The sequence below is a fragment of the Scomber scombrus genome, chromosome 7 (assembly GCF_963691925.1).
Source record: "Scomber scombrus chromosome 7, fScoSco1.1, whole genome shotgun sequence".
Taxonomy (NCBI): Eukaryota; Metazoa; Chordata; class Actinopteri; order Scombriformes; family Scombridae; genus Scomber; species Scomber scombrus.
The window spans coordinates 17,637,292-17,648,250 of NC_084976.1; the positions used below are offsets into that span (position 1 = coordinate 17,637,292).

Here is a 10,959-nt window from a genome sequence, read left to right on the forward strand (position 1 = left end):
CAGGTGTTGCTATGGAGACGACCTCCTGCAACTAAGAGGCTGCGTCCGCAAGGAGGCGCGTTAAGACAGTTTATAGGTTATAATTTAAAGATGTCCTAAAACAACAGTCAGGACAAGAGGAAAGAGGTTTGTCCTCACCGTAATCATTCGTCTTGTTTATAGTGGCTATTAAAAGATCTTCTTCAAATGTGCTTTCAATGTAGTAAGTCATGGGGATCTAAAACCATACTGTCGTTTAAAGCTTGTATGGAGCTTCAGATGCCTAAAGTCGTCCTATCAAGTGGATATCTGCCACATTTAAAGTCGCAGTTGAGCTGCAATGGAAGTATGGTGACAAAAGAGGGCCCTTGGTACTAAAAAGAATAATGAAAGATATTCACTTGCTTTGACTAATTTGGATGGCTGGAGCTTCATATTAGCCTTAGGTAATATTAACATATTATTTCACAGAAAGGATTTCTCTTGATTAAATTAAAGAGTAAGGTCTTAAATTAAACAGTATGGTCTAAATTTTCTCTGAAAAGTGTATTGAGATTACTTTTGTTGTGATTTGGCGCTATATAAATAAAGATTGATTGACTGATTGATTGATTGATGATTGATCGATCCTCATCATTTACATTGTTAGTGCAATATGAAGGGATCATTTAATGTTCAGTATGAACAGGAGGACTGATGGAAATATAAATAATGTTAATTTGGGTACATGACTATTGTTTAAAAAAATTGTAAACATGTCCTTTAAGGATAGATTTAGCCAGGTAAATGAAGCAATATTGCCAATTGTTATCAGATTCTGTTTATGATATATTCATACATCAAAATATGTGGTGAAAACACGTTTTTTTTGGTTTATTTGTTGTTGTTTTTTTAAAGATTTCAGTCAGTTTCATCATCCCATTTTAGAAACTGTGGTTTGAAATGTCAAACAGCATGGTTTTACTCATGTAAATCAGCGAAATATGTATTGAGGCACATTAAATGTACCAATAACCAATAGTTATTCAGAGGTCTTAGTCTTATAACGCTCAATTTTTTGTTATTTTTAAGCAGATTGCAAATTGTATTATTACTAACAGTAATGCGTAATATAATACATTACTAAACTATAAATAACAGTAAAAACATTGTAAGTAGTGAAATGACCAAACATGGGCATGCACTTTGGCCTTGTCTGCTATTTACCAGATATGTTTTTATTGAATGATTAAGCTGATATAGATCTTTCACCCTGAACTGTCCAAATGAAGGAATGACACATTATTTGGGACAATTACAACTTTATTATTGCCACTAATTCTCTGATTGTGATATTTGCATTCTCTATTCTGATATGATTAGAAAACACTTTGGGGATTTCAGAATGATATTTGGGTTCAGATATAATGTATTAGCTTGATAATAAAATATATTATATAAGTGCCAATTTCTTTTAGCACAGACACTCTCTTTAACAATTGCCTTTAAAATTGCTAATACTTGCTAATAAATTGCTAATGGTCCCAAACTAATTATACATTAACAAACCACAGTAAGCTTTAATTTGGGTGATCTATTTCACAATCCTCAGCAAAACTATATACAACCAGAAAATGAGGTTATGCTAAACACAGGCACATATTTAGGCCTACATCTAGGCCTCTACAATTTATCAACACACTTCAAAATGGCACACACCCAAAATAGAGTAGCTTAAAGGCTGTTTTCGACAACACACAAAAGAAAGTCATTTTAGAGGTATTTTAGGCATGACATAGAGATAGACAGACACAATATGCACACTGTTCCTGAGCTTGCTTCAAACTGAGATTCATAAGACTACCATAAACATTTTAAGTCCATTATCCTTTTATCATCTGTGACAGTGAAGTGAAAAACAACAATCTAATGATAAAAAGACTATTTATAGTTTTCCCCCCTGTTGTTTCCTGCACGATCGTTGTTACTCTTTCTGGACCAAGAAATAACTATTGTTGTTGAAATGCATGGCTTCTGTCCTTGCATTTGCTGTATGTTCTTCCTCATTTTCTTCTTCCCTTTCTTGTCCTTCGCTCATTCTGGGCTCTTTGTACTGTGGAGGGGAAAAGGTCATCAGAGCTTGCCCCTCTGGAGCTGTTGGGGCGGAGGTTGGAGGCTGAGACGTGTCACCACACTGGGTGATGACATTCAGCCTGTGGAGTTTAGACATGAATCTGTCCTTGTGTCTGGAATAAAATGGAATAAAAGAGAAGTTCTAATGAAGAAGTTGCCATGCTCAAAGTGGACTGAGGCAAATAATTTGCTGATTCAGGACACTGGTTCACTGGCCAATATTAAACTCATATTGAAGACGTATCCATTTTTGTTGTAGAGCAGGGAATTTCAAAATAAAACATTGTTAGAGACACATTGTTTTACTCAGACATACAAAAACATGATCAAGTGCATATATAGTTAACATTAGACATCCCATCACCTGAACACGTAGACGGCCAAAATGACTGACAAGAGAGCAAATGAACCGGAGATCCACAGGACATGATGGGGCAGCTCCACTGCGTCGTATTCACCTCTACTCTCTGATTCAGGAACTGGTGTAAAGACAGAGGAGGACTGTGAGAAATCCTAATTGACCGTGAATAACATCCATCAAAATATATATTTGGTTTGAGTGTCTGTGTGTGTATGTATGTGTTGAGCCATGTTTCCTGTGGCTTGTTTCGTTGTTGAGCCTCAGTTATTATGATGACACGGCTTCCTGCTAGAAACCAGTGAAGCGGAGGGGATTTTCAATACTTACAGCAATTAAAGAGTTTCTTTACCCCCTCTCTCTCTCTCTCTCTCTCTCTCTCTCTCTCTCTCTCTCTCTCTCTCACACACACACACACACACACACACACACACACACACACACACACACACACACACACACACACACACACACACACACACACACACACACACACACACACACACACACACACACACTTATGAGCGTTAATTCTTTGCTGTCTTCTAGCTGACTTACCTTCAGAAGTGAGAAAGCCATCTGTACCAGAGCCTTCTACTGTTGGAAACTGATAGTTAAAGAAGGTAACACAAGAGATTGTGTGAGTTAGGACAGTACTAGTTAATACTGCATGCAGCACATGAGCACACAACAGTGTACAGCCAAGCTATCAGCTCTGTCAGGCTCTGCACAGTTGTTCATTGAGCTAAATGCTAATGTCAATAGCATCCCCACGATGACCATGGTAACATGCTAATATTAAGCAGGTATGTTAACCATGCTCGCCATAGTTACGCATATTAGTATGCAACCATTTTCTAAGTAGCACTAAACACAAAGTATGGCTAAGATGGAAGTGACATAACTCTTTCAAATATTTTGTCATAAACCAAAGTATTGGACAATTTGAACTGTCGACCTGATGATTGCAATAGATGAAAGGTTGAGGGATCTTAAAAGTGTGTAATCCTCTTGGGGATGAATTTGTGTATCAATGTTCATGACAAAAATGCCTGGTGGAGGGCATTTTTGCTCAAAGCCACAAGTGTGAACCTGCGATTCATCTGCTTGGCCGCATGAATGTCTGTACAAATTTCCATGCTGTCCAAAGTTATGAACATATTCACTAAAAAGTCAACCTACTGGTAGGTATCAACCAGTAGGAGTCAGTAGGATTTATCCTCTGGGCTCTATGAATGGCTAAACATAATTTCATTGTAATCCATCCAATAGTTGTTGAGATATTTCAGTCTTGACTAAAGTGGTGGACAGACCAACCAACTTGCAATAATCTTTGATGGCAGTAAGTCTCTATAAAAGACATACTGGGATAATTTGGATCTTTAATTATAAAATGTGTTTTTTTGTTAGCATTTGCAGATATTTAGTCAAAAACCAAAGCACTGGATAGATTAAAGGGTTCAGCAGACAGACCAACATTAAAAATGACAGAGTGATAGCTGATGTTTGACACAACTCTTACCATTGTGGTAGTCAGCAACTCGTCTGTTGGTGGAGCTGAGGGAGTACACATACGTACAGTTGGCATGTTAACAAACAGAAATTAAGCCTCTGCAACAGAAAATTCATCTATACATTGAAAAAAGTGTAGTACACATTGTAGCGCACTATCTAGACAGAGTATTGTGAACTTTTAGGCAGTCAAGACGAAAATTTGAATTAAGACTTAATGAATCAGTATACCAAATAATTTGGTTGCAACAGACATTCTCCAGTGTAGAAGTTCAAGTTTATGTTATTTTTAAAATAATGTAACAAAGATCCTTAACTGAACTCCAAAATTGTGATTATATGGTCAGCATCTTAAACATGTGGGCATCAGGACACTATTTAACAGAATATACAACATTTTGTGAAAAACACTTGTTTGCTTTCTTGCCAAGCGTTAGACAAGAAGGTTGATACCACTCTCATGTCAATATGAAAGTAGAGACAGAAGACAGTTTAGCCTGGCAATAAAGACCGGAAGCAGGAGGGCACAAACAGCCAGGCTAGGCACAAAGATTAAAAAACCGTAACATGTTATACTTTGTTTGTCTACTTTGTACAAAAACCGAAATGTAAAAACATACATGTTGTGGTTTAATGGACAGTCACATACTAGTATTTCTTGGCTAAGGGCAGGGATTTCCTGGACGTCAGAACAAAATGTCAAACTAATCCTTCCCGGAAAAACAAAAGAGTCACGTGGTAAAGGACAGAAGTGTATTATGAAGATGTACTCATGAACAAGATATGAAGGTTTTACTTAAGTGGAATGAAAACAAAAATTGTAAAACCAATGCTACATTTTCCAAAATTAGAGGAATATCTTGGAATTTGTCAGTCAAGCATGCTTTGCACAATGAAAAAACCTCTTTGTAGATGTCTTAGAAGATGGGAAACACAACTGGAAGGAGTGAAAGCAAAAGTGTGCATGCACAGTAGGGTCTTTATATAAACATATCTTTGGAAAACCCAGTCATACAGGAAGGAAACTGGAGCCCTGCACCCTGAGGTTGTCATGACTACTTTTTTCTGTGTCCAGGGTGAATCGTGTATTACTGAATTACAGGGAGGTAAAGGTCAAGCTACACATATCCACTTAATTTAACTCACTTACAGTAACATGTTCCTACAATCACAATGGACTTTGTCTGTCTACTGGAGCCCGATCAAGAGGACATACTTACTTTAAGTGTCTCTAAGTCATACTGTTCTATTTTTGAAATGGCTTGATTTGCTTCTTGATATGTGTGTTTGTGTGTACATGTGTATTTACCTGTCCAACTGCTGCCACAGATCGATGTACTCCAGTCACTCCACTGACCATCATATTCGTCCTTAGTCCTGAGCTGTATCAGGTACTCAACACCAGGCATTGCATCAGTGATAGTGTAGGATGTTTTGTAGGAGCGTCCACCATTGATCATCCTTGTCTACAAAGAAAGACAGACAACCAGGTAAGATAACCAGGTTCCACAACACAAGAACACTCACTCAAAAACTGCCATGCATGCATACCTGTCCATGAGAAAATGAGGATGGTTGGTATTTTAGCTCATAAACTAATTCATAATATTTGTCTTGACGCTTCCAGGATATTGGGAGGTTCCAGGTGACCTTTATCCTCGTCTCCTCTCCCTCCTCCTGTTGGACGGACACACCTGATGGAGGGTCAGGCTTTACTGTGCATGGAGACAGGAAGGAATATAGTAAGTTCAGCTTCAGAGTACTTTAATTGCCTTTACATCAAACCAAACACACATATAACATGGGTAGACCAACCCTCGACACATCCACTTACAAATGTCCATAGGTGTAAAAGTCAGGACAGTGCTGGTGGCATTGCCTGCCATGTTCGTAACACACAAGTAAGCCATATGAAGGGTTCTTAGCTCGTCCTCATTGTGGTCAAGCGCACACCAACATCGAGATGAGAATGAGCACTGCAAAGGAAGGAATGTCTCTGCTGGGCTGAGAGAAAGAAAGAAAAGGGTCACTCATACAGGTCATTTGATACAGAATCTAAAAAGGGACTAAACTAAAGTTATCTAAGTTAGTGATGTAGTTAGAGGTTTATCTAATCAAATAAGAAACACACAAAATGCAGATTCTCCATTTATAACCATCCAAACAACTATTCAGTTATACTGTGTTAGTTTCTGTCCTTACCCTTTTCTGAGTAAGAGGTAACAGTTAAGGCGTTTAGTAACAGGCCTCTGAGGTGTCCATTCACAGCGAATCTTACTGTTGGGCGACTTTTTGTAGCAGAACAGTCTGGGAGTCTCAGGCGGATCTATCACATATAAGACACATATAAGACATGCAGAGATACTGTACATTCTTTCATTATTTCTTCTTACATATTCCTATATAGGGTTGCAACTTAAGATTACTCTTGTTAGTGATTCAACTTCCAGCTATTTTTAGATTATCTGTTTTAAAAATCATGGAAAAATGTCCATCACATGACATCTAAATGAATGTTTTATCTAACCAACTGTCCAAAACCAAATACATTCTATATCTCAATTATGTAAAACAGAGGAAAGCAGCAAATCCTCATATTTGAGAGGCTGCAACCAGTGGGTGTTTGTCATTTTTAAAAGATTAAGTTTAATTTAAATGTTCTTACACACCCATTGTCATCCCCACATATTGTATCATATTTTGTGTGACTGGGCTTCTTTTCAGGACTGTCTGGGCATGTACATAATTTGCTTGATCACCCCATATCTCCTGATGTACTTGATAAATGAAACATTAATTATTAGCAGACATTTGATTAATCATAGTAGGAAAAGCACAGTTCTTACTAATAACATTAACAATAGCTCTGTTCCAATCAAGTGCCCCAGTAAGCCATGACAGTTTAACAGTGATCCAACATGCACAGTACCAGGACCCTGAAACTGAAGCAGCTAAATGGAATACAGCTATCATTCATTTTATAATTTACACCTACTGTGACATATTAAATAGACCATTTCCAGAGAACATAGGTTATATTTCTGATTTAATAATGTAATTTAATGAATAATACAATGTTATATATTATTCACCTTCCTGAATATCTGAATTGTCTCACTGTTCAGTCCATACATCATGATTCCCTTTTAACTTTTTATACTTTTAAAACCCACAAGATATGTTCAGCTAGTGGATTAGACACACACACACACACACACACACACACACACACACACACACACACACACACACACACACACACACACACACACACACACACACACACACACACACACACACACACACACACACACTCACAACAATGCATGCAATCTGTCATTCACATTAACCCCTTATATTCAAAATGCAAATCACATTACAACTTCACTGCCATTGTGACTCACCTGCAATGGTTACTTTCAAGGAGAGCCTCTCTCTGCCTCTGTGATAACACGTGTAATTTCCAGAGTCTGTCGGTCTTACTGAGGCCAGAGAGAGTGTGGCCCCTCTCTTCTCAAATGTAACTTCTCCCCAGTCTCTGTCTCCTTTCCCCACTGACCTCCCATTCCACTTCCACTGAGGCCTCGATTTTATGCCCCTTGTCACCCTGCTCCCTTCCTCACCTTCCTCCTCCTCCTCGTCATCATATTCACCCTCGCCGTCCATGTCTTCACCCTGCCAGTTGGATTCACCCATCAGCAGCCTGCTCACATTGGTCAGCTGGACTGTTTGAGACGGTGGATAGGTTGTGTATCCCGTACCTGTATATCCAAGATGTTTGTTTTCCTCTGTCACAGTGTTGACTCCTGCCTCAGTAGTTTGAGTGTGGTATCCCTTACTTATAGTATTTCTATCACTTTTCACTGAAACCCCAGTGTTGCTTACAGTTTTTGCGGTGGTTGGGATTGCATTGGAAGAACTCTCTCCTCTGTTGGTGTTTGAGCTTTTTCTGTTAATGTTGACATTTACTCCGTCCACCTTCACAAGACCGCTGCAGGTCAAAACCAACTTACTGCCGGTGGATAAAACCAACACACCAGGGGGAGGGTCTGCAGAGAAAAACAAAAATATAATTTATATAATAAATATGGATCATGTGTATTGTGTGTGTGTATGTGTGTGTGAATTCAGGACTTATTTACTATACATATAATATTTTGAACAAATTGATTTTGCCTTTTGAATTGACTGCGGTCCACTGAGCACAGCAAAAAAAGGATGCAACGTTGCATAACCAAAATTACCAACTCCTTCTGAGCTTCCTCTTTCAATGTCTTTCCTCTTCAGTTTCTCTTTCTGGTGTAAATCAGGCTCTCTCTTCATCATCTCTCTCTTATTTGAATTTCTGATTGGGCTCAGAACTCACACCGCCAATTATTGGGATATTCCTTTCACTGTATTTGTGTTTATGTCCATGTCTGTACACTTGATGTCAGAAGTCCATGACCCTTATATAGTGCAAACACACATTCTCTGCATTTCTCCTGCATTCCCAGTTCCCTGTTTCCCCCCTAGAGATCAAATATGGAAGATGTAGACTCTGCAGCTGCAACAAACCACCACATGATGTAGAATAGTTTATTTTTCAAGTTTGACATAATTTATTATAATTTACATTAAATACAACAAGGTAAATAGTGGCCAACAGACACATGCTGGATTAATATGAGACAACCTTTTGGCATCAGGAAGAAGCTCAGGAAGGCCTAAACTCATAGGCTCACAGTTGTTATGTCTTAAAATAGCAGAGGTTGAAACAGGGTTTCCTATCTGTAATCATTCTTTCTGTTCACACTGGCTATAACAAAATATCCCCTTGAAAGGCACTTTCATTGTAAGAGATGAGAGCCAACCATACAAATTAGTAAATCAAATGGATATCTTCCAAAGGCTTAAACTAATTCTGTTTTTTGTTACTTTCCTGTTGCTGTACTATCCAGAAAAATACATAGAGGCAATTTCATATTAGCCTGACAGTGACTTTGGAAGTTATCCACTTGATTGAAAACCACTTGATTTTTTTAAAGTGGAACACAAATAGTAACATGAGGATATAAGATATAATACTTTTTTCAACTTCCACAAATAATTTCAATAATCTCACAATACTGATTATTTATAACTATGTTATATTTCTTAATGAATATACTTTGTGGAAGTTCAAAGTAATAAAGCAGTTTAGGGTAAAAAGTTCCATTGTGCAAACTGAAGGCAAAATATGCTGCAACCAAGCACTGTTTTATCTGTTAACTGTGATCTGTTAACTCCAATGAAAAAAAGAAAAAGCAAAACAAAAACAAAAACAAAAAAATCCTGTTGTTTTCATACAAATATTTGGACCAATTTGTCTGCAGAAAGACAAAACAAAGAATATATTATCTCTGCTGCTTTATGGCAAATAGACATATTATTTTGTTTGTATTTATTTATGTGATTATGGTTGCTCTAAAATATTGTAATGCTACATTGTACAATGTTTGGGCAATACTTTAAAGTCAAAGCAGCTCCACCAAATAAAAATCTGCTCAAAAAAATTCGGGGGCCAGCCTTTTGAGAAACAAATCAGCCTACCATAATAACATTTTAAGGCTGGCCAACAACATAACCTTGATCTACCATAATCAAATGTGCATTGAAGGGCCTTGAATATAATTTTCTGTGTTGTAATGTTATGCTTAATGTTATGTATTTTTGTATTAATTTTAGTGTTTTCTGTGATGCTGCAAATGCAGTTGCTGTGATGCAAGAAAATGTTCAGACTTGATGGAAGAATAAAGTATTATTATCATCATCAACAAGAGGAAAGAATCTGAATTTGAATCATCCGAATCATGTGGATAATTATCGGACCTCTAAGGGGACAAAACCTACAGTGATGGAAAGTAAGTACTCAAATACTGTACTGAAGTCCAGTTCTGGGGTACTTTACATGAGTATTTCCACTTGAGTTGTTAACAAATCCACCAAACAGTGATTCCCCCCCACTTAAACTTCTCACATGGTTTAATTTCAATAAATATTTAAATGATCAAATATGACACCCAAAAAATAAAATAAAATAAAATAAAAGATTTAAATTAAAATCCCAAAACTAAAAACAGATTTGTGTACCAGAACTTTGTTTTTTCTTCTTGCTCTCCCATTAAACATCTCACGACTGCTCAGATTTAACTGGTGACCCTTTAGAGGGGCTGGAGCCCTAGGTTGGGAATCACTGGAATAAACTAACTAAATATAGCCTATATAAAGTAGTTTAAACTAGCGTCACCAGCAGCTACAACAGTAACATGCTGCTGCTTTGTTATTAGTAATCTAATGATGTCACATAAATCAGTCAGAGACTCAGAGGCACGAGATGAGTATTTTACTTTTACTTAAATACTTCTTTTTGCTGATAATACTAATGTGCTTCTCTCTCTCTCTTGTGACTTTTTCTTGTAATGTATGATGTATGACTATTTTTACATTACTGTACTGGCTTTTTTACTGAAGTTAAGGATCTGAGTAGGCGACTTTCTTCCAGCACTGGTAGCCTACAGTCAAAACTAAAAAGCAGAGTCAGTCATTATAAGTCTATTATTAATCATCAGTTATTTTACTGTCATTACTAGAGCTTACCTTTACTGAGGCAGGTCCCGTCGAGAAAGTTGTGTACCGGTGTGACGCACAGGACACACAGAAAAGGGAGAAAAGTCCGCATATTTGGAAGTTAATCTGCTTTATTTACCCAGTCATTACTCTATCACTGACTGTCACTCTTCAGTGGCGACAGCTGGTGATTGTTGTAACTCCGAACAAACTTTCTACAGGACAGTAAGAGTAAACCTAACAACCTACAGCTCTCGACCTCTAACAGGCTTGTTAAAGCTGAGTTACCGGCTTCCTCTGTCAGCAGCAGTCTGCTGTCCGTAAGACCCGTTATTGTGAAATCCCAGCTCTCTTCCCCTCAATCAACGCCGTTATATAGAGGAAATCCTCCACGGCGTCAAAATAAAACC

General features: G+C 37.6%; 2 protein-coding genes across 4 annotated transcripts in view; one reads left to right on the forward strand and one right to left on the reverse strand.

Moving 5' to 3' along the window:
* The window catches only part of slc50a1 (solute carrier family 50 member 1), a 390,175-nt gene that overhangs the window by 16,056 nt on the left and 363,160 nt on the right, over positions 1-10,959 (forward strand). The gene's annotated exons all lie outside the window — the stretch shown is intronic.
* il6r (interleukin 6 receptor) lies at positions 1,198-10,855 on the reverse strand. 3 transcript variants are annotated; one of them, XM_062423388.1, is made up of 10 exons: positions 8,206-8,326; positions 7,366-8,010; positions 6,164-6,287; positions 5,796-5,965; positions 5,513-5,676; positions 5,271-5,427; positions 3,972-4,006; positions 3,008-3,056; positions 2,456-2,570; positions 1,198-2,204 (listed from the first exon to the last, which is right to left on the reverse strand). In XM_062423388.1, the coding sequence occupies exons 1-10, from the start codon at positions 8,285-8,287 to the stop codon at positions 1,943-1,945; spliced, it is 1,803 nt and encodes a 600-aa protein (XP_062279372.1). In that variant the 5' UTR covers positions 8,288-8,326; the 3' UTR covers positions 1,198-1,942. The 3 variants fall into 3 exon arrangements, with proteins under 3 accessions (XP_062279372.1, XP_062279371.1, XP_062279373.1); XM_062423387.1 differs by lacking the exon at positions 8,206-8,326 and adding an exon at positions 10,580-10,854 and having other exon boundaries at positions 1,199-2,204; XM_062423389.1 differs by lacking the exon at positions 8,206-8,326 and adding an exon at positions 10,580-10,855 and having other exon boundaries at positions 2,038-2,204; positions 2,456-2,740.